Genomic DNA, 25,087 nt, shown 5'->3' with positions numbered 1-25,087 from the left:
TAATACATAAATATTTTAATTTATTTAATCAAAAAATTACATTTATATTTATAATTATTTTTATTAAAATTATAATATTTTTCTGTCACATTTTTTAAATACTCTAAAAATATTTTTAAATGGCAACAAAAATTGGATATATATAAAATCATAGAAAAATTGAATTAATCTTTAACTTACTTATTTAAAAATACAGATATTATAAATAAAATAATTATAAATTGTATTGTTATAATGCTTTGTAACATTTGCTTGCAACTGTAATCAGTGCGTTGAATGTTTATTCAACACATTGCATATTCGAACGAAGCACAGAGAAAATAGCAATGTCAAACCCTCAATCAGGGATTATTTGTGTATGCTGTATCTAAAATGATAGAAAAAGAGATAAGAGAAAGAGAGAATGACAGAAAAGGAAAAGAAAAAGAAAAAGAAAAAAAGAGAAAGAAGGGGGAGAGAGAGAGAGAGAGAGAGAGAGAGAGGCAAAGAAAAGAGAAAAATATAGCTTCATTTGTAATCGACAGCGAGACTATTAATCAGTGGAAACTTGATTAAGAGTTGTGATATGCTGATCTCCGCCTATTCTCCGCTCTATTCTCTCTTCTCTCTTTCATGAAGAATTTCGGGATTTAATTTAATCTGATTTACTTTCATTACATCACACTGCTCCGCGGCTATGTAATTGAAATGTGTTATTTGGGATATTCTCAGATAATTTTAACGTATGCTACGCGAAATTATAAATCAACAATAGCTTTGAATGAGCGAAATATTCTTTAAAAGACAAAACTTAATTATATTGTCACATTTATGACTATAATAATACATTGCTTTAAATTTGCGAAAAGTAAAATGATATAAGATAATTTCTAAAGAAAAAAAAAACAAAATGAAAAAACTATTACGTCGAGAAAAACTATTAATCAAGATGTAATTGTTACAACGTGAAATAATCATAAAACTTGTTCCCTAAAATTAATTGAATCGTAAAAATATTCTTTAAACGTAAATTTCTTTTCCTTCAACAAACACTCCGAAATCTTCTCTGAATTGTCGAAGACGATTCTCAAACGTCACGCGAAGCATTTTTACAGCTTTTCTGCAGAGAAAATTCAGATTACTAACGACAAAGAGATTTCCGACACTCGTCGTATCATTGATGGTTTCAATGAAAAAATTTATTGTAGAACATATCTTTTGGAGCAATTCAACAAATTCGTATGCTAATATACAGCACAATTTAATTATGTTTTTGCGTTTATGAAATTACATTTTCGTGATACTTTTATATTTATTAATATTATATATTGCTAAGTGAAAAATTATGACAAAGATTTATAGCAACTATTTGTCCACTTTTTTACTTTCTTATACTAATTATATTTCATAGTTATTAATGTAAATTTGAATACATAAAACCTTAAGTAAATGAATCCGAATACGAAATATTGTCTACTTTTCTTTTTTCTTCCAAAAAAATAATCGAAATAATTGACGAAATAATTTTGATGAAAATTTTAATGTTTGCGAAGTGAGATATAAAATAATCTGTCTTTTAATGTATAAAATAATAGATTAAAATAAAATGTTATGATATTGTTCAGTTTGCAAATATTAATGTCAGTATTATCAAGAAAGTGTCGATGCAATATCTATCATACTAACACTAATATTAGCTGAGAGTTACAAAAATTATGTGCTTCAATGACTTGCACTTTAGATAACAAGTGAAAAAATGATGATTTATGAAAGAAACGTTCTCAAAACAAAGCTGCAAAAAAAAAAACACTGTGTAAAAAAGAAATCCCGTACACAATATCAATATAGCAAGAAAATATGAAACAAAAAAGGCAATAAAATAAAAAAACACTTTATTTTTATATATGCGAAAATTGTAGCAGTGTGAAGCAAAAGTAATAGTGCTTCGCAACAATGTTATTTTTATTTTCTGTACATAGAGAAACCTCTTAAAAGCTTTTTCTCCAAACTTTTTTCGCGTTATATGTTTATTTTACATTATATAGATACATTTTTTCTTATATAAATATATGTATTTATCTTAAAGTAATTTCAAGTTAATTTCAAATTAATTTTCTTGTATTTTAATATTTATATTTTAATATGGAGTCCAATATATGTTAAAAGCTGCATGAATAAGAACTCATTGACTTGCTTTTACAATGATAAAATTTGTATTTCATTTTTATATCTTACTGGCAGTAAAAAATGTGAAACGATCTCCGCGAACATTTGTAGCTTACCACCATTTTACAGTCGCAGTAAATTACGTCTTGTTTAAATGCTTCACTCGTTTTACTACGGGTGAATATTTTCTCAACGAAGTCAAGCGCGTCAACTGCTTCGCTGTGCTACATCGAATGCTATTCTTCACTGTGTAAAATTAAATTAATTATTTCGAGGTACGGGCTGTGAATTTCATTTACATATATCTATTGTAGTTTACGAGTCGTAGATTGCATTGCTTGTTAAAAAATTGTTATGTTAAGAAGATGCCTTGAGAAATAACTTTTATGAGGTTCTATATATTTTATGTATAAATTTATATATTGCAGAATACTTATGCAATGTGAATTTTGTTGATGTTATATATAATAATATTAATAATTATTTTATTGATACTAAAAATGTGTTAAAATATTTTGAACATTTAGATAGATTATTTAACATTGAATGCATATTGATTGATAATTTTATTTTATTTTAATAAAGTACATAGATTTACAACATATAAAAAGACTTTTTCAATTTAGTTTTTGTTAGAAAATGTTCCAAAATTTGAGCAGAAAATCTAAATTTATTTTCTGTCTGCTACTATTTGTTTTTATTTTCGACATACAATTAATGAAATATAATTATTATCTTTCCAATTAGAGTATTGATTACCCGTTTAAGCGCCTACATTCGTACTAATCTGATTTGAATGTAGATAGTTACACATCGCTTCATTCTTTAAATGAATTATTTATTATCTTACAAGGGTTATACGCTCTGGATATATAAAATTGTTATTTATATTCACGATTCACATGCTGCGGCATATTCAGAACAGGCTTGAGAATAAACTAAGTTTATAGTGCAAATATAAGATGTCCTTCAAGATGTCGCCTTATATCGCCTTATATTTTCCCAAGCTAATCTTAAAACACGTCAAGTTTATTTTATCTGACGATCTTAAAAGAAAATTTCATAGTGGCGTTTTGAGAATATAGAGTAAGATGTGTCCCACATGTGTGTATAAAACTAATAAATCTAAGTTATAAATTTTGTGTTTATTTCTTCAGTTTTGTCAAGTACTAAATTAATCGCATCATTCATCTTGTCGTTGAAAACCTAGCATCGCGTATTTTACTGGCTCTAGTCGTGTTTGCACATTTAATGTCTGACAAATGTTGCACGATTTTGCCGGATTCGAAGTTGGATTAAAGGTCGCGCGAGAGAAGCCAAAGAGTTGAGGCATATTTTCAATGAACATCATGTCGTCTTTGCAAAAAATATATGAATAGTGTTAAATAAAAGTGTGTGTGTGTGTGTGTGTGTGTGTGTGTGTGTGTGTGTGTGTGTGTGTGTGTGTGTGTGTGCGTGTGTGTGTGTGTGCGTGTGTGTATGTTGAACGATTAATAAATTTGAATTTTTACTTCCACTATACTTTTATATACTTTTTATATACTTTTTAATCGTGAAAACTTTCAAGGTTGATTCCACGTTTTTAACGATTTGAAATATCAGTTTGTAGCACGCAACGCGTTATTTGAGATTTATATTCAGGATACTATTAGGTGTTGGAATTAATTCGTAGCGTTTTACAAGTGATGGGAAGTACTTTCATTAATGTATTTTTTAATGCTCATGTGAAATAAATAACATTCTTTCATTAAAAAACGCTACGAATTAATTCCAACATCTAATAGATTACATAGAAAGTTTAGTTAATTTCGTATTTTTTAAAAATAAATAATAATATTCGGAAATTATGGAAAAAATTCTGTTTATCTTCATAAAGTCACGAGAAGCAGAAAATTCTTGATCCGATATTACTTTGATATGCATACGTAATGAGTTAGAAATAATAACTATAATTGAGTTGAGAGATATAATTAATCTAGACACTTCTTTAGATTAAACATCACACTATATTAAGAAATTGTCGCTATTTTAACAATCACTCTTCATCAAACATGCTGACGTGAGTAATACGTCAATCATTCTATAGCTAGAATTTACTCACCTTCCATAGTCATATTATCTCCCAGTTTCATCTCGGTAGTTGTCCTCTTTTCCGTACATTCACGCGGCACTCATTAAGCGCCGATTAACAGGATCGTTCGACACTGATTTCCTAAGCTTCATTCTTTCTCGTTTTTTTACACTTACATTAATCTTGATTTGACGACTTAATTATTTCGTTCGCCGTGTTTATTCGCGGACATTTGTCAATTTATCACGTGCACTTGTCACTCACGCGTAATCTTAATAATCTCGTAATGAATCATAATTAACATTTCTTTTTTTTTTTTTAATAAAATCAATAATTTACTGCGAAGTGGATTCCAACGATTGGACCTCTATACGATTTTTCGATTTTCAATGCACAATCAAGTCGCTGCTCGACGAAATTGGCTCTTTAAATTCTTCGTGCTGAGTACGTACGTCCTGAAACGATTTATCTCTGATAGTCTCTGGAGAGGGATGCTTCGTTCGTCTCTGTAAAACAAAAGTAGACGTTGGTTAAAGTTTCAATAGGTATTGATCATCAAAGATTATAGGAATTGAAACGTAAAAAATCAACTGTGACATGTATCCGGATTATAAAATAGATTTGGATAAAGTAGATCATGGAATATATGCTAATTAAACGTTTCCTGTGATTACGTTTCCGTAATATAATTTATAGGAAATTGTGTACTATGCGTGCAAACCCTGTACGGCTTGCAATTCCATACTAATTTCAAAGCGTAATTTATACTGGGAATTGATAGGATCAAATGTGAAGAGGGTAACAGTCGCAATGCACGATAATATTCAGGATTTTCGCATATGCATATCTGTGTCAGATGCCTTTAGTTTAAGGTTAGAGATATGTGGTTGCTGACCTTTCGAGAGGGATAAGGAGTTGATTATAAGCGACGCCGCAGGTGTTTTGGAAGGAAATAGTCCACGCGCTTGCGAGATAACATTGTTGCGTTTAATGTATCACGGCGGCATGGAAGTTATCTTAATACGAGAAGTCAGCTATTTTCTCACTTTTTTCGCTTGCATAATGTAACAATCGGCCGCTTTCTGCAAGCTTGGTGAATTTTAATGAGAAGGGTAAGCGAGTTGCGCTTGTTGTTTTACGGAAATTAAATATCGCAATTATATCTTACAATCAGTTCCTTTCAGGTCCTGAAAAATATCTCAATTCCGATTTCTTTCATTATTCTGTTTGAATTGACCGACTTATTTTCTAATTTTTATTAGGAAATGTCATGATGGGCAACATTTCACATTTTAAAGTCTATGCCGGTGGAAAAAGAACGGTTGGAAAAAAAACAAAAATTGGTTTTTTTGTTAAAAACAATAAACAGAAAATTTTGTTATCGATATTCTAATCATCTATTCTAGTTTAACGTCAATTGAGAAAATGTTTTCCAATTTAAATTTTATTCAAAATAACATTCGTAATAGATTAAAAATCGATGTAACAAATAAATTAGTTTTTTGTCATAAGATATTGTATGGCGAACCAGATTTATATTAATAAACAATTTTAATTTTATTGTTATTATGCTTTTCTCATGAAACTCAAAATTAATATAAAATTTAACAACATTTATATTATCTTCAAAATTTTTATTTTAAAAATATATTTCACATATTAAGTTGAATTAAAAGATACTTTATTGTAACATATTTTGTTATTATAGGTTTGTTTCGTTTTTCTCTAAACTATTGCGCGTCATTAGTACGCTTTACTAATTAAAGCAAAAATATCTTTTTCATAAAGTACATAAATATTTTATTATTGCGTATTAATCGTTTTTATAATGTTTGTTACTTTGTATGTTTGTTATTTCATTGAGTAAAGTCCAAAACGATAAAATTTGGAATTTATCATGGAAGGTTTTTTCCATCCACTGAATTTTGTTGGCCAATCCTGAAATATTGCATTGATGATCTAATTAAGGGATTTATAGCAAATTGCAAATGTGTGCTGCGGTATGGCGCGCGTTGTCACATTCAATTGGTCGTTTCACCTACGTGCATTGCGTAACGTGTCGGTGCACCTGAGAGTTGGTATCTCTACGTGTTACGTGATCCTCTCTCGAATGCACTGAGAAGCATAACACGTCGCAATTGTATTCCTGCAATTTCAGCATGTTCCTGCCCCGATCAGGTACAATCCTATATTGTATCATGCTTGTAACGCGAGATTGCGATTCTCCTATCTCATGTAATTATTTCGGAATTAATATTTACTAGAGCAAAAATTGCATTATTGAATCTTGTTAATCAAATATAATAACATATCGAAACATTACGAGATATTACAGATAATATAACGCGTAATATGAGATATAAAATATAACGGTTTATTGCATTTCACCTGCGTCAAATTACATACGTAATCTTAACGTAATACATATTTAATCGTTAATTGTTAATTTAATTTTTTATATGAAAATGTCAACAATATACAGGATGTAAATTAATAATTATTAAATATTCTAGGGACATATTTCTATCGACCAGATAAAAAAGAGAACATGGATCTAGAAACGTTTAGTTTTTTGGATAGAAGGAATTATATTGTTTAATAATGTCAAACAATTGATGGAACTAGTAATCATTTAAATATTGTCGAACATTAAATGCTATTTATGTTTATATAAACTTTTTGTAATATTTAGAAATACGTTCTTAAAATATTTGACACTTATTAATTTATACTGTATATTGTAATAGAATAATTTATATTGTAATAGAATATTATTTATATTGTAATAGAATAAACATATTTGGTGTGGTAAATACCATAATTATATATGTTGATAAAATTATACAATAAAAATAACAAGGGTAAACTAATGGAATGCTAAAAAACTAAGTAAAAAACTATATGAAGGTTAGAGGTACATTTAAGAGAGCTGTAATTTTGTGGGCGTTTAATTTTGTGCTTGATATGTTTTCCTAGTATATTAGAGTATATGTTAGGTAAAGCGTTGAGCTACCACAACCCACGTCATTCTGTGGCTTGGAGGTAAAGCGAAATAGCTGAACGTAATGGCGGACATAATGAACATAATTCGTGCATTTACCTTTAAGCCATAAAACTATATTGGGTTCTCGAGCTACATATGTATATAAAACCGCTATTCTTTCATGTCGTAAAACGATATTGGTTGTCTTTTATTTAATTTTAAATTATGTCTTTTTTAATATTTATTCTTAGATTTTCAAGCAGGAGATAATATTGAACTCGCTTTTAACTTCCAAAAATAGTTTCGGAAGAATAAATGTTCTTTCTGTTCTTCAATTTATAATTATATTATTACATATCTCTTTAATTTAAGTTATTATTAGTAAAATAAGATGTCTCGTAAATGGTCTTTAAAGATAATATCTAAACAGTATTGCGGAAAAGCTTGTTCTCTTTGCAATACTATAGTGCTTCGTCATGAAGCTATCAAAAGTAATACAGTTGATCTGACTTTTATTTTAGAATTTTGCAAGAACTCTTTTCTCTCCATGGCGACATTAAACGGATTATCTTCCTTTGAAAAATATTGGACAGACAAACAGTCACCTTGCTCCTTGAACCGTGACTGAAAGATGGCCGCTGATCTAATTCGCAGAAATGGAAGAGCGTATTTTCGTTCTACTTCCGTCCATTATCGTTACGAAAAATATAAAATATAAAGATAACATGTAAATATGCAAATTTGGAAAAAACACTTAAAGTTCATGAGATCATGTTCACAAGCATTATGTCAATTATAATCATATGATTATGCACAAGTATAACTGCTTTTTAGATCTGAAATTCATATGAAATATTTCTTTTCTGAAAACTGTTTTTTGCTATTTTTTTAGATTGCAACGTTGATCATGCTATTATTAAATTTCATAAATTTAAAGATTTACCACGAAAAATGATTAATCAAGCAAATAAAATTCATAGCGAAAAGATGACGAATTCTCTTTTTCACAACATTTAAAAAACGCTTTTAAAAAACGCTTTTAAAAAACAGAATGAATTTAAATTCTGCAAGAACGTAAGATGCCATTAAGAACTTGCTTTGCCAAAATGGTGAGCAGATAAACTCCCAATTTTGTCGTTGCTTACATAAACCTCCTTGGCTATTATATTCAAAAGATCAAACCTGCTCACTGATTTACGCCTATTCTCGACGTTCCTTTGATGTGCTGATGTATTTTCGCAAATAATTGATGTAGCTTTTAACGTAACATATTGGAATTCTATTTTCATATTACGTGTTTAGCAAATTACGCTGTTATCTATGATTACTTCGCGAACGCTAACATTTATTTAACCAGCCTGCCATTTCAGTCTGCACGTAAATGCGCTAATGGAGTATCATTAAATAGTCGATTATTTATGATGAAATTGAATATCTCACGGAGACATTGTTGATTTCGTATTGTCAACAAAAATACATGTAGAACGAAAAATGCAATAATGAATAAAAAGTACCGATAATAACAACGATAAAAAGTATAATAGATATAAAAAAAAACTTTAATCACATATATTTAAAAACTTGAATTTTAGCGTTAAGGAGAGAAGATATTTGATTATTAAAGAAGATATTCTACTACATGATGAATATATAAAGCCTAGAAAAATAAACATTTTATTAACGCTATATGCTTCATATCAGAACGAAATACCCATGTGGTTTGTTACGGTTGTCATATTGTATCGCGGCGATGCGATGTACGGAACAATGATATCTGTTGATGGAAATAGATATACATACGGTTGACCGAAGTTGGTAATATGTATTTAAATGAAGAGCTCGCTTGCGCTTTTATGACACGGCGACACTCAGCGTTATTGTTCTATTGCGCCCACATTATTATGTGTCTAAATTGGAGAAAGGACTGAGAGTTTAAAGAGATAGCCGTATGCCCATTTCCAGAACGGATATATTCTCTCGACCGTGTTGTAAGATATATATTCGCTTGTGCGCTCCGCGTTTGTCTCGCACAGAGTCGTTACGTACCCAGCTTTGACATAAACGTAGCTTCTGTAAATATGCATTTGCAGCCTCGAATAATTTGCACCAACCAGAATTTCGAGCGAAGCTACAGTTATGCACGTTACATTTAATCACGTAATATCGACATTGTTTAAAAGTAACTTTAAATATTTTTTAATCAAAGAGATCATTTATTTTATTTTAGTATTTTATTCTGGATCTGCAAATGCGTCAGCTATTGTAATATTCGTTATTCGGAGAAAAGTAGTCTACGTAAAATATTTGAAATATATTATTTTAATTAATTTATTGATTAATAACAATTTATGAGGACAATTCTACAATTGTTATTAATTGATTATTGATTACGAAGTTGTATTTTATTATAATTTATTAAAAAATTGCATATCTCTTATATATTAAATTTTAATTATAATTATCAAAATGGAAACGAATCAATAATTTGTTCTAGTAAAACAAAGGATATGAATTTGAGTTTAAAACGTCGATGAATGACAGTGCACAGAAAAAATAGGCAGTGTAAAACTGATATAGACACGTGAAGAAAAATGTATACATTGAAGTTTGATTGTAAGTTTACAACGCACAGTCATGTGTCCCAGCCAGCAGTGCTCTCGCTCTATCGATTTAGGACGACTCTACGTAACCGCGACAACCAGTCGGCTCGTATACACACGGTCTCTTTTCCGCGTTATGTCTTTTATCACATAGTCATAAAGAATCGTACAATCGCCAATGCCTACCATCTTTTTTTCCAACTTCAACCACTTCTTCATTTTATTTTACTTTGCATCTGCTAGCGAATCAAGCTTATACGCAGTTGATAACTTGACTATACTAACGAAAAAATTTATTAATAAAAGCATCTATTTTACAGTACATAAATTGAATGAAATATATATCAAATAATCACTAAACTGTTGATATCGTTTTTGCGTCTCACGATTGTCGATTGTCGTTTCGTAAGCCATAATGAGTTGTAATGAGATTTAATCGACTATAGTTTTGTGCATGACCGCTTCTTATTACAGCTCATTACGAAGTTGCACGTGCAATTCTGAGCAAGCTGGCTTCGGCGTGGCGTGATGAAGCACGCGCCAGGAGAGATGGCACGAAAGTACGTGAAACTGTCCTTGACGCGCCTATCGATTTTCTTGAGCATCTTATTTAGTTGAAGAGCAGAAACGCATTCTCAGACTCGGAATTCACTTTTTTATAGCGCCGCCGGTTGTTGAACTTATTGCTTTACATAACGAATGTGATTCGATTATGCCCAGCTAGGGTTATTAATATTATAAGCATCGACAATGTTTCAGGAAATAACATGTTGCAACATGATGCTCTTTATAAAATTTTAAGAATGCTATGGAAGATAATAATGCGATGGATATAAAGGATATAGAAGAGTCTTAAAATAAATTTCATGAACCGTCATTGTCACAATTTAATATTTAATTATCATAGATGTGTTTAATACAAAAATAAAAAAATTGTGAATGAAAAATTACTTTTTTATTTTCTAAGATATATAAATAAGGATGTGGTTTCTGCTAATCTTAAATTATAATACTCTTTTTCAATGACATATTTTTGATTTTGCCAAGCAACGCACACATAGATTTTATAAATAGATAAAATTATCGAGAAGAAGCTTGAGGTATGTAATCATCTTCGATCTTGATTGCGTGCTGCGAAGCTCGACCTCAAACTTGTTCGGTCTTTCTACGTAAACGGGAAGGAGTTATGCGGGCGTTCGTAATATATATAATCTTCCTTGCTCTGGATAATAACGGAATAACGAAGAGCTGAAGTGGAGAGATGAGAGACACCTACGCGAACAATATTGTGCTAGCAAAGTCAATGAAGTATAATTGACTGATTCAAAAGTAATAGGGTGCACCTATGTCAGATCTCGACGAAGATCAGGTCGCGCAAGCCAAAACCGAGCGAGATTACGTCAGTACACTGATTCGCAATTTGTCGCCACCGCATAATAATGTTGCGTAATCGAGCCTGCAATGTTTACTGAGCGAATTATATCTCCGAGTATATGGCTAGGAAGAATGGAAATTCCTACGAAGCGGTGACGCGAGTATAATTATGCCTAAGCAAAGTAAAGTGGCAATTGAATGGCTATCTAGCATGAATTTGTTGCAAAGAGCAAATGCTGTTGTAATTAATGTATAAAAAGCGTAGATCAGTGCGTTGAGCCGTTTTCTCTCTATAATGTCAACAAATTTGGGAATATATCGAAAGTAAGGACGTATGTTTCATTTATAATTATTTTGAGAGTGGAAGATTGTTGCTCCTTTATCACAAATACAAGAAACCATTAAAAAGTTGAATGCGCAGTATCGTGATAAGATTCATTTTTTTCTATTATTAATAGATGTAGCACAGCGTTATTGACGTAAAAACGTTATGACGCTAAGATGTGACAGTAAAATTGACGTCAAAGTCTCACACGATCAATTATCAATGAATTACGTCATGTCACCTGTCGCCGTGGCGAATTCAAGCAAGGAATATTTGATGAAAAAAAAATGATTGAACTTTAAAGTACTAATATTAGAAAATTTGATGTGAAAAATATCTTCTCGCGAAGAAAAAATACAAAATAGCTAAAAGCTTCAAGATTATCTCGATTCAAGATTAATTTTGTTCTAACGAGGTCAGAGGGCATAGAAGATCGAGTGATTAGGGACAATAGCGAATCGGATATGAGAAGTCAAGTATCTGATCCGAGATAAAATTTATTTAATCGAGATAAAAGAACCTTTTTTTTATGCAAAAGCTTAATACATTACATTATTTTTGCGATTATAAATATTATCTCATTTAACGAAAAGAAACTCGAGATGGTCGGTATTATTTTCAAATTATCTCTGTTGTTTCTTCTTATATTGTATATATTTGTTACATGTACACTGAAATTGAAATTGTAATCTGTATTAATGACTTTTAGTATAATTAATTTGCAAATAGAAGTTGATAGTATAATACAACTCGCCGAAATTATTAAATGAATAATATAAACAACCATAAAATGAATATAATATTATCAATCATCATTTTTCGCTTACAAATATATAAATAGTAAGATAAATAAGAAATGTCGCATACAATTTTGCATCTGTTAAAATGAATTTCACTCGCGATATATATATACCATAATCTGATCTCACTTTTTCTGATTTTGAAAGTTCTCGGGAATCTTCTTAATCAGACGTTGTGGAATTGCGGAAATTTTCCTAACGAAATACACCGCTAGAGACATGGATATTTTAATACATAATCAGTGAAAACATGATACTAGATAGGACTCGTTTCAGCTACTTCTATAGCTAGTTAAAAAAAACTTGCTATCATTAGTGTGTTCATATAAATGTAATTACTTCTTTTATCTCAATAAATAATGTGCGTATGATAGTTTATCGCAAAATTAACTGTCTTCACAAACTATTATATAAGATAGTTTTATATATATATATAAAAGATATATATAAAATAGGGGTTATTTAATATTTATCGCATCTTTTCAATTTTAATTACATCAATGAGCTTTTTAAAAATACATTGGTATATTCATATTTTACACATTCTTGTAACGTAGGAGCAATTTGTTGCGTATATAGACTTCATATTCACAAAATATTGCACGAATATTCACTCTTATTAACTCGTCGCACATGCTTATCCTTTGAATTTTGAAGTCTTTCACATGTAATAAAGGTGATTATCAACGTAAAAATTTATTTAAATTTATCGCAAATTGCATTTTAATGCAATACCTCAATTTTAATATTCTTTATGGGAATGAGGCATAATCTTATAAGCTGATAATTAAAGCTATATTAAACGAAATAATAGCTATTTCAATATTTTAATTATTATATATTTGTTTAAGTTGAAATTGTCAGTAGTTGAAGTATCTTTGTGAATCAAATTTTAAGAGAATATGTATAGATATTTATTGATTAATTTTATTAAACTTTATTTTGATAGAAATCTAGTACTTGAATTTTAATGGATATGATCTGTTAGATATTAGAAAACTGATACATTGATTGTACCGATAAAAGACATTCGTAAGAAAGAAATAATGTATATGTCACTGTAAATCTTTAATTGAGTTCTCGTCATTTAGGTCAATCATAAATGATTAAGTATTATAAAATGTAGAGATCAATATTAGTAAAAGAGATTAGAAGAGTAACGAAATATTTACATAATTTAATATTTTAACAATATAATAAGAATTTAATATTTTAACAATATAAATGGGACTAAAATTTCTTTCAGTAGAAAAGTTCTGGGAAAGAATAATGATGTATATACAATATTTTCTAATAACGTTATTAAATGAAAGTTATATATGAGCTTTAATCAATTAATCATATCATATTTTGATTATAAATAGGTAATTGTATAAAATTACAAATAAAATAATGAATAAGATAATATATAAATTTTTTAAATATTAATTTATAACGTAAAAAGATATATAAATAATTTTTTGTATTTTTATTTTATTAAGCTTAAATTTTTTAACAATTTTATTCAATTCTTCCGTTTATTTAATAATAAATATATTATATACATACCTATACATGCGCGCGTATTTAGATACATTTGTATATCACATATATTAACAACTCTTGTAAAAAAAATGCTTTCCCGCGTCGCAGCAATAGCTGAGAGTAAAAAGTTTCGCGGAATCATTGCTTTATTCTACAAACCACTTCATCTAGTTTTCTATTTCATCCTTAGAGCTTTACTTTTATGTCTAGTTATGTAAAAAGTATGTGAAAAGGGGAATTAAACATGACATGACAGGAAACTAAATGCAAAATTTAGAGCAAAAAATTTCCATGGAGAACAGTAGTTTATAAAATAATTCTAGGGAATAATAAATCCGTTCTATACATTTGTTCTCATTCATAATAAATTTATTAATATGTTTTCTTTCTTTCTCCTTTTTCTTTCTAAAAATTTGCATATTTTGATTTATATAAAACATATAAGGAGTTTTAAATAAATCACAGTTTTATCTGTAATAGAATGACGAATTGTTTCAAGAAATAAAATAAAGCATTGCACTATTAAATCTATAGTATTAAATTTTATCTAATTTAAGTTGCCACTACTGCTACTCAATATATCGTTTATACTAAATTATACTACTTTATACTAAAATAAAATGGACGAACTTTTGACATTATATAGTATCAAATTAATACTATTAAATCTATATGGTGTCAAATTTAAGTTACCACACTAAAAGCAATTTTGCTGAAGTATCTAAAAATTTAGCTAGATATAGATCTAAAATATAACTTTGTTGGACCATCAAAACAATTATTATATTAGACGATAAAATTGGTTACTAGACTATCAAAACATTTTGCAGCATTGTTCATCATATTTAAGATTCCTGCAAAATTATTTTGATGGTTCAATTAAATTATTTTTAGATCTGTAGATCTAACCAAATTTTTAGACTCTTCAACAAAATTGCTCTTTCAGTGCATTACTCTTACTCAATATATCGTTATTTTATACTAAAACAATAGCTAAATTTTAACACTATACAGTATTAAAAATTTGTCCATTGTCATTTTATGCTAAATAAAAACCATCGTTATTTTATACTAAAACAATGGATAAATTTGATTCTATACAGATTTATCGATTGTTTTAGTATAAAATAACGATATATTGAGTAGGAGCAGTGGCGACTTAAATTAAGTTAAATTTGTTAGTATTTAGATTTCACAGTGTAGAATGGTATGCACATTGCGAAATATGCATACTGCCAAATATTTGTTGCCAGGAAGAATTGTTAGCAATAATCAAGAAGATGACGCGAGATCTACGTTTAGAATAAATCTATTCCTTACGTCAACGTCACTTAGCGATAACAATGTTTCTAATGGCTGCATTCAGCAGAGAAAACTAATCAGTTAGCGCTTAGTGATTCTTTAATACGATTGGTTCCTACACTTAGATTTAACGAAGAACTAAAGGCAAGAATCAATTATATTAAAGAATCACTAAGCGCTAACTGATTAATTTTCTCTGCTGAACGCAGCCATTATTTCTGTTATAGCTTAATCTGTTACATTAAATGTAATTAAATTATAGTCAGAATACTCATTATTTAATATTAATTCAATGTTGCATGTAATAAATAAAATGAGAAGAAAAGGGAAATGAAGAAATTTTGCATATTGATTCTGAGACATTCTCAATCGCGCATTATGTCATCTTAGATTTTGAAAAGGTCATTATGCTAAACACATATTATGAGAGAAACTTTTATTTGGAATGCACGTTTATGTGGATGCTGCAAAGATTAAAATGATTATAATTGACAGCGAAAGAAAAAGAGAAGAAATATATTGAACATTTATAGGGTATTCCGATAGCTGTACGTAGAATTTATTGAAAACAATTAAAAGCTTATTCACGTTTTTCTAGTTTTTAACATATTTTTCCAATTTTAACATATTTTTCCAATTTTTATTTAGGGCAAAGTTGACTATACTCATGTAATTTAAGTCAACTTTATCGTTACGATTGTCATGTAGGTATAGAGCCGGACTAAGCCAATCAAAGTTACTTGAATAGAACCATACTATTGGTGCAACAGATCTGTAAACAAACGCGACTCACGATCTACGCGTCATGCACGCACGTGGACGTCTATCCCTTCTTCCTTCACGTGAGAACGTGATCAAAAGTGACGCAACAACACACGAGGGTGGAACTTTTTTTCGGATTGTGATGTTCTTACTTACTCACTATGGCAGGCGAGGATAGCAATCTCTCACAGGAACTTTTCTCTTTTTCCGCTTCTCTCCCAACTAACCGCGCTGGGAGATCCCTTCCAGCAAAGAAAGTGTGTCCTTCGCCGAGGGTACCGATAGGTTGAGAATAGTCGACGCGATTGGCAGATTCTCTCTTTTTTCTCACGATTGAAGGCGCGACGTGTTGATAGGGGTGCGAGATACGCGTTGGTCGTTGTCGTAGGGTTGTTTGAAGCGAGGATTTTCGCGGCATCGTACCCGACGCGAGATTACTCTTCCCTACGTACGCATGATCACCAATCCCTTCCGCATCTCTCAGTTAACCTTCGCAGTGCTCTCTATGAGCTTGCGAACGGAGTCGATGGAAATGGAAATCGACGACGATCAACCGTCGCTTCCCGCATCGCTCGGTCGACTGACTAGTTTAACTGGACTGCCTCCCCGTACACTCGGAGATTTTATTCCATCCCCACCAGAATCTGCCGGCGCCCCCTTTACTGACAAACCCCCACTCATGACACCCACTCACGATCCGACGTAGGTGCTCGGGGGTGCGTGAACGTTGAGGTGAACGCAAGTCTAATCGTTGACCATGTAATTGATAGTTGACCGTATCATCCAAAGATCAATTAAAGGTCTGTTTCTTATGACAAAAATAATTGTCTAAAAAGAGCAATGTTTAGCTTAACGTTATTAACGTGTTATTGACAGCCGATCCTGTCACCTGGATAATTACAGAGTTTTTTGTTAAAGTATAATTATTTTACAGTGCAATGATTTTGCCTTAAATTCATAATCATGTTGTACTTCCAGGGTCATACAATATGTCCCTGAAATTATAATATGAGATTGATTAAAATCAAATTACTCACATTTATATTTGATTATTCTTATTTTTATGAAATAATTATCAAGTTTGTATGTTTGATTTGTATGATTGCAACTCTTTTAAAGTCACTTACAGTCACTTTAGAAGCAACTGAGAAAAAAGGGTGCACCTTTCAACTACTGTCCGTATAGTGAAAAGTTTTAAACTTTAAAACCTCTCAATTACTTGGACCAACTCTTTTATGTAACTAATAACTATATCCAATTTAAGCACTCAGAGTACTTACAAGAAGATTCTCTCTGCCTATAGAGATATGAGAGGAGACTTACGTCTCAAACTTTGTTCAAAGCTCAAAGTCTTCTGAGAACGTGCCAGCATTTAAGAAGTTTCACCTTTACTGTAAAAAGTTCCAAAATTTTTTATATCAGCTTTTAGTAAAACATTTTGTGTTTTAATTTATTTATTAATAAATAATTATCTTTTTTTTTTATGAAACGTTAATTACATTCTATATATTAGGTGTTGGAATTAATTCGTAGCGTTTTTAATGAAATAATGTTATTTATTTCACATGAGCATTAAAAAATACATTAATGAAAGTACTTCCCATCACTTGTAAAACGCTACGAATTAATTCCAACACCTAATATAATAATCCCCCATCTATAACAAATTATGTTTTAACAATTTATTTACTTTCTTAATTATAATTTTTTGAACTCATCCAAACTATCTCTGTGAAATTCGAAATATCCCATTTTTAAATATGATTCATAGATTATGTGTGTGTCTAAGTTCTAAAACTTTGTGAAGATATATGGATTGAATTTTTCTCATGTGACCAACCACTTACATATCGCGAAAAATTTTTCTTATTCGTGGACAAATCGCTTTCCAAGTTTATGTTCAAGGTTACGAGGCAAAATAGCGGCGTACTTACGTCACAAACATCGATTCGCGTTCATTGACCTACCTAATTCTAGGCGATCGTGAATGTATCATCGTTTCGTGAATCAGACAATCCTCCTACTCATGAAAAAGACCTTGCCTATTACATCTTACATAAATCGTGGTGATTATCATTATATGAAAAAAGCCTCTTATCGTCTTGCCAATCTTTTCTTGAACATTAAAACTTCGATATGATTGTTCGGACACAGTCGACCATTTATAATCCATCTCATTTCTCTTTCTTGGATATACGATTTATTGATCGCCATTTCGGGTGGTTAAAAGACTTAAAAGCTCAATATCGAGGAGTGGGGAATACTATAGCGCACCTGTCCAATTGTGCTGCGTGGATTTTCCGCTGCAATATTTTCTCTCTGTTGTCGCTAATTAAAAAGTTCCACGAGTTGCGCTAACGATTCGTACTGTTCTACTCGAACTCGGCCTGGGTTTCATTCACGCATACGTTGCAGGTCAATATAGCTGTCCATGTTCTCATTTTGCAATTGTAATAATGGCGGCCATTGTAAGAGTTACAGTTATTAATAATATTTTGATTAACCAGTAATGTATACGTAATTTTCGCAGCTATTAGAAAACTTTAATTTCCAATAAAAACGGTAGCAAATAGTAAATATCTCTCACTGATTTATAAATAGTAAATATCTCTCCCCCTGATTTATAAATTATGCTCTTGCGTGGAAATTATTGGAATTATTAATTTTTTTGAAATCGTTTGTTACTGATATTTTTAGCAAATTGTTGTAAATTGTAAACTGAAAATATACGCTAATATATTGTTTTCAATTATTCAAAAATTGCTGCTATATTAATGATTATTGAGAATATCTGAGTATAAATAGATTATTTATCGATGATAAAACAAACTCGAGCGATAGAAAGTCATTTGAAATAAATTATTAATTTTAAAAACTACAAGAATAGCTTATTTATCAATACAATTATATTGAGCTTTAGTTATAGATTTTATGAAAATCCTTCGATCGCATGCATTATAAATCTCTTCCTACATATACCTACATGTAACATTGCCCTAGTTTCGATTTAATTATGTAACAACGTAATAAATTCCTGAACGCATCGTAAACGTAAACAACATAGAACTAAGATACAAGATGGTTAATGCTGATATTATTAATATCGCGATACGTATTATGATAATACTACACACGTGTAATATTACATGGTCTTTTCATGATAATTAACTTTCAATAGCAGCAGCTTAATAAATTCAATGTCAACGGGCTGTATCATTCGAAATATTCTTGAATATTTCAGCTTATATAATTTGTGGTCATATATTAACGAGTCAATAAAAGCGTGACACGACAAACTGTTGACACGTAGAATTAATCTATAAACGACACACGGCGCTGCAAACTGCGTCGCCACACTCTCATCGATCACGGCTGCTTATACAGGTGTATAGCTTGTACACAAGCTCATACAGACACAGCGTATTATTGCCAATTTATCAAGTGCTACTCCTCCTTCGTATTGAATTAGACAGTAAACAGATTTAATCTTAACCAGAAACTAGGAATACACATGGCTATCGGATGAAACAAATTGAATTTTAATTTGATTGAGAAATTTCTCTTTCACAATTTATTCCTATTTTTTATGAATGCTTGTCACTTAACGAGAAAATTTTATCCTGGAGAATTTGACAAAATTAAAAGTAATTAAAGTTGAGCTCTTGAGATAAAAATTAAATGAAATAACAATAAAAGAAAACACGGGCAATTAAGAACTTAAATTCGCAGTAATTGGAGCGATTATACATATATTTCTCAGTACTATATATATATATATATATATATATAAATACCGAATATTTCGGTTTAATTCAAGCCATCTTCAGCAGTCTAGTATAATAAAATCTCTTGATGAATAATACCAAACATCTTGGTAGTCTCGTATAATACAACTTCCTTAATATAATTCAAGTAATTGCAATGACTAAACCGAAGTTCGCTTGAATTAAGCCGAAACGTTCAGTATTTGTTATATATATGTAGTACTGAGAAATATATGTTGATATAATCGCTCCAATTACTGCGAATTTAGGCTCTTAATTGCCCGTATTTTCATTTATTATTTAATTTTTGACAAAATTAATAAATTTAAGAGTATAGTAATTTAATAGTAGAAGACATAAAAAGTCTGATACACACACGTATATGTATACACAATGCATAAAAATAATAGTTTTTAAAATTCCGTTTAAATTAAAAAGAACACTAGTTATAAAATCATATTATCCTTGAAAATCGGTTTAGTTTTGCAGTGAGGAAAATTGATCTTGTATCGATCATATTACCAGTTATCAAATATCTCAAACGTATACGTAACTCGCGTCGTTTTCTCAGCGATACCAACCGCACAAATCAGTCATACGGTTTTAATAAACTTCGCCTCCGGAGATGTCGGCACGCAATCACTCGTATAACAGGCGATATTTCAGCGTGGTCGGATTACAGGTAGCGGAATCGCATAGGGAGTAATAGACCGTAGACGAAGAGACTCTTCGTCTACGAGTACATCGTCGACGATCATCGACTATCAGTTGGACTCGAGAGATCGAATCTCAATTCGGTAGAAATGAAATTCCTCGGCTTACCTCCACTTCATGCGGCGTCCAACTTCGTAAAATACCGCGTAGCCGCTTGCTGTGAATTCGCGAGATACCGGATATCTTATGCATTTCCAATAACGCATCGCACTCTCTCCATTAATGTGCATTACCGTGCATTTTTCGCTAATAATTTTTATTTCCTTTTTTTCTTTTGCTGTCTCGTCTCCGGTAACTCGAGACTCGCGTTTTATTAAAAATCCGAAGTGCGAATCGCACTTGCTATTGAAGTGCATAAAAAATGCACTAATATCAACATTACTCTGTAATATCCCAGGTAACATCTATTGGTTCACGTACGTTTTATATACGTTTTCTAAACATATCTAATGTTCCACAAACGTTTAAGAAACGTATATAAAACTAACATGTGTTACTGAGGATACGAAGAAATAGAAACTGATTTTAATTTCATGATACATTTGTTAAATCTGTTTTATTATGGGTATACATAAAAAAATAAGAATATAAATGTGTAAAAAATGTGATATCATGTTTATGTTAATAATAATTTACTTAATATCTATTTGAATTTCTCGAGTTTAATTTGTCAAAGCATTTCACTAATGATCTCTTATGAAATTTGTATGGAAGTTAGAAATACTGCTTTTCGCTCTTTCATTATTACTTTTTGTTTTTTTAATATTTCGATTAAAAGGAAAGATTGTGAATCTCCGACATTCAGTAAGTGACTTACTTGACAAATCTGAAATTTTTAGAACTATGTTGCACAGTTTTTGTTTTTTGATTATTTACACTGCACGTCTAAGTAAATGATAGGCCATCCTATTTCCTTCTGTAAGCAGTTGGATAATCTGTGAGAACACTGCCGGTGGAGAGTATGGCCCCCGGTCCGCCGAGAATGCCGCCTTTGTTGGCGAACCAGCCGTTACCGCCCAAAAAACCAGCCGGTTCCAGCCGGTTCGTATAGAAACCAGAATCATTAGGACCCAAGAAATGCAATAGGCCGGATGCACTTAGCTGTTTCGCCGTCACGTTTTGTACGTTGATTCCTAGAATGTTTAGCACATCTTTCAGTAGCGGTAGACGATCGTTCAGGAACGATTGTGGCGAGATTTGGATTTTCTGCACCAGCGGTGTCAGGAACCAAGAGAACGGACCCGGTTTTGTCGTTGAATTTTCCTGAAACTTTGCCAAAAAGATTGATTTCACGTCAGTGCCTTTTGAATGCATTTTTATGATGTTTCATGATATAGAGAGAAATTATGAAAATAGAGAGAGGTAATCTTCTTTATTTAAAAATTAACAATCAAATTAAGAACATGAATATTCTCAATAATACAAAAATTTAGCAGAAAATATAATATCTATACATCTGATAGGTGAATTTTTCAGAAAAATTATGCAAGATTGATCGATTGTTGTCAATTTAATTTATAACTTATTTATTTCAACTAAAATAAGTTAATACTACTTGTATAATTCAGATAGACTACAGAGCTATAATTAAGTCATAACATATATAGGATGTTATCATGTGACGTCATTTGTCACTTAAAAATGAATTTATGAAAAATAAGATCGTAACGTAATGTAATGTAATAATAAGATGTTCTTGTATTATTGTGACTTCTGTATTTTACTTTGAAATCATATTTATAATCTCAGTTATTGAATACGTTAATCGATTTTAATTAATTATTTAATTAATTATTTAATAAACAAAAATGACAATGAGTAATTTCTGCAAAGAGAATTAGTGAGTTACCCAATTACTGAAATAAACTGATAGCCTAATAATGCATATTAAAATTATAATTAATTAGCGGAATGGAATGATGATACGTCATTGTCTCATCAATTTATGAAGATACACTTACTGACTGTATGGTCGTATCGATCACGGTACCAACTGCCGAGTTTGTAGCATCTGTTTGCGTGATATCTTGTATAGATGCTTCGTTAGTCGGCAAAGCAGAATTCGATCCAAATGAATTTCTTTGCAGATTTGTGTTATCATGATCGATTTCATTGATAGATTCGTCAATTGATGGGTTTAATGGTTTCGCCTGCGTTATTGCAGCCTATAGAAATTTTGATTTACTTTTATTATTACGAAAGTATATTTCTGAAGAGTTAGCTAATTTATGCTTTAATATAATGTTTGCATATGTTCGACATTAAATCGTTAATGTAAAGTAAGATTCTAGCAAACTCAAAAGATAGTTAAGTTAGTTTTTTAAATATGACAAAATTATAGAGAATATAGAGATAAATTCAAGAATTATTTTAGAGAGAATAAATATATAAAGAAAAGATATTTCGTTAATTCAAATATTTAAAATTTTTATATTTAGTTCAAATTGGAATTAATTGTATAATAATAAATTTGAAGAGGCAAATTTATTTTACGTTACGTCACACATTTAAAACTTTATTTTTGTAAATAATTTATTAATTTTGACAAAAATGATTACATGAAAGTTTGATATACTACCAAGTTTAGAGGCGAATTTCTGGTTTATGAGTTAACAACTTACTACCGCAAATAACAACCACATAAATCTTGTCGCTCTTGCCATCATTAGGTAGAATATTGTAGTAAGGAAGCTCTGACAGTTTAGCTCTTACGTTCTACGTAACTTATTCCCGCGATATAGAGTATACCGATTAGAACTCACAAGAAACACATCGTATATATACTTAACGCTGTTTATATATGCTGTCTCATGCGTAATAAGCAGGACGTAATCATATAAGGGCACCCACATATCCACGGCAGACATCAGTTGTAATGATAAAACATATTTCGTTGAGAAACAAATTGCGAAGAGAAATGCTCCTGTTACTGCGTGGCACGTAGTTTAAATGAAAAGAAATATTTGGAATGCGCGATTACTCTCTTTGACTATTAAACGAAACTAAAGTGTATCCTGTATATAATTGTAGCATAATATTATTTGAAGTTGTCCCAATATTTTTCTTAAAGCTCGATAATTGAAAATTTTCTCTCTCTTGATAATATAATAGAAGAAAAATATTATCCACATTTTGTGTTCTGAAAAATCAAATGATTTTTTTATGTTCTTTTTCAAATAGAATATGTAAATATTAACATTGTTTTTGTTAACTTTACAATGAAGTTTGTATCAACCTTGTACTAAAATAACATGCTGAACTAATTGAAAATGCAACTGCAGCGGAGCGAATGATGACTTAGATAATATTGTATCTTATCTTACATGCATAAATGTATTTTAATGATAGGAACAAGAAATTTAATACGATAACGAATGAAAACTGAGAAAAAAATTTTGTAATTTGTTTATAAACTGCATGAGTAAAATAAAAATTATTTTTGTTTATAACAATTTAATAATCACATAAAGTTAACAAACACATATTATTATATTGAACATATTTGTCAATTCTAATTGTTTTCTTGCTTTAATGATATATTTTGTTGTAATACAACGTAATTTCAACGCAAAGGAATATTTTATTTTAGTTATCTGTTTTATCACGTTAGGATAAATTTTTTGCTTTCAATGCAATATATTTTTAATTTGTCAAAATGCGAAATATGATAATTCATTTTTTAACGAAACCTTTATTTTGCGACTAAGAGAATTTCGTGATGATGAATGGAGTCTTCTAGAAGACAACGACATTTTCGAAGTCGCGAACAGAAGATACGTGAGTCGTTTGAAAAACCGGTCGGGTCATTTTTTTCAATTGTTCTGGGACAAAGTGCCGTGACCGACTCTCCTTGAAAGAGTTGTTTTCGATCGAGAAATTTTACTCTTATTGGGCTGTTCTTGCGAAATCGTCATGAAGGTCGAAACTTCATCAATGCATGGTTAATTTAAAGAAGAGGCTTTGTATTGTACATATATCTAAAATGTAGAAACGATTGAAATTGTCAAAGAAAAAGCTTTGAGATTATAAAAAAAAGATAAGGAAAGCACGAAAAGTAAGCTATTATACATTTTCTGATTATAATTTGATATAATATTTTTATTTGAAAATATTGTGATTTTTGCATCGACCTTACTGTGTTCGAGTTAGTTTTTACCGAAATTGTTCACTTAGTAAAAAAAAATTGACTGTATCATAAAGGAAAAAGTTAGAATGTAACAAAAAAAAGCTCGATGCTATCGTTGGAAAGAATGAAGTGATTGAGTTATTAAACTTCGAAGTTGATTAAAACGGAAAATGGCAGAAGCGAATACAGCTATTGGAATAACTGGGTTATAGATCAGCGGTAGCAATATATGTGAAGAGTGCGAATACATGTTTTCACTACATAAAAGCATTTGCTAAAAATTGTGTTTCTATTCTTATCTTTAGCTCTTTTGCATTTGTTTTTACTATTTTGCTAAATCGGTTTTACATAAATTGTAATTTTTTTAAAAATAATTAACAAGTTCATTTGCAATTTTTAAATTATTTCAAACAATTAAATAATTAGATATTAATTATTATTAATAAATATTGAATTTATCTTTAAAACTACATCAAGAATTAAAAACAGTCATTATTTATTTTTATTTTTCCAACTATCTTGTGAAATTTTCTAAATTTTTAATTAATTGTGACTTGAAAATTTAATATTTTTACAATTTTGGTCAGAGGATAATAT

General features: G+C 30.2%; 3 protein-coding genes across 6 annotated transcripts in view; 1 reads left to right on the top strand and 2 right to left on the bottom strand.

Annotated features, from left to right (window-relative positions):
- LOC105152399 (calcium/calmodulin-dependent protein kinase kinase 2) overlaps positions 1–16,535 on the bottom strand; it is a 70,591-nt gene extending 54,056 nt beyond the window's left edge. For 3 of the 4 annotated variants that reach the window (XM_087405959.1, XM_011066664.2, XM_011066666.2), the window contains exons 1-2: positions 16,043–16,532; positions 4,247–4,722 (exon numbers count right to left, since the gene is read on the bottom strand). In XM_087405959.1, the coding sequence (XP_087262085.1) occupies positions 4,247–4,277 (31 nt within the window). In that variant the 5' untranslated portion in view covers positions 4,278–4,722; positions 16,043–16,532. Of the gene's footprint in view, positions 1–4,246; positions 4,723–16,042 lie in introns of all 4 variants that reach the window. The other variant, XM_087405960.1, reaches the window with a different exon arrangement.
- The window catches only part of LOC105152397 (uncharacterized), a 160,686-nt gene that overhangs the window by 86,687 nt on the left and 48,912 nt on the right, over positions 1–25,087 (top strand). The gene's annotated exons all lie outside the window — the stretch shown is intronic.
- On the bottom strand, positions 21,130–24,563 carry LOC105152401 (uncharacterized). The gene is made up of 3 exons (XM_011066668.2): positions 22,986–24,563; positions 22,326–22,529; positions 21,130–21,633 (listed from the first exon to the last, which is right to left on the bottom strand). Exons 1-3 carry the CDS (start codon positions 23,028–23,030, stop codon positions 21,271–21,273), a joined length of 612 nt encoding a protein of 203 aa, XP_011064970.1. The 5' UTR covers positions 23,031–24,563; the 3' UTR covers positions 21,130–21,270.

Source organism: Acromyrmex echinatior, chromosome 4 (assembly GCF_024713525.1).
Source record: "Acromyrmex echinatior isolate Ae372 chromosome 4, ASM2471352v2, whole genome shotgun sequence".
NCBI lineage: Eukaryota > Metazoa > Arthropoda > Insecta > Hymenoptera > Formicidae > Acromyrmex > Acromyrmex echinatior.
Note: the sequence above shows the minus strand (reverse complement) of the source record. Positions and strands in the feature narration are given on the sequence as shown.

What these genes read in the sequence shown, in the direction of transcription:
- LOC105152401 (XM_011066668.2), bottom strand. Translation starts at nt 23,030, where the DNA reads ATGATGGCAAGAGCGACAAGATTTATGTGGTTGTTATTTGCGGTA. An exon ending in TGTGGTTGTTATTTGCGGTA is followed by an intron (nt 22,530 to 22,985) that starts GTAAGTTGTTAA and finishes AAATTTCTATAG; the next exon opens with GCTGCAATAACGCAGGCGAA. An exon ending in TCGATACGACCATACAGTCA is followed by an intron (nt 21,634 to 22,325) that starts GTAAGTGTATCT and finishes TTTTTGGCAAAG; the next exon opens with TTTCAGGAAAATTCAACGAC.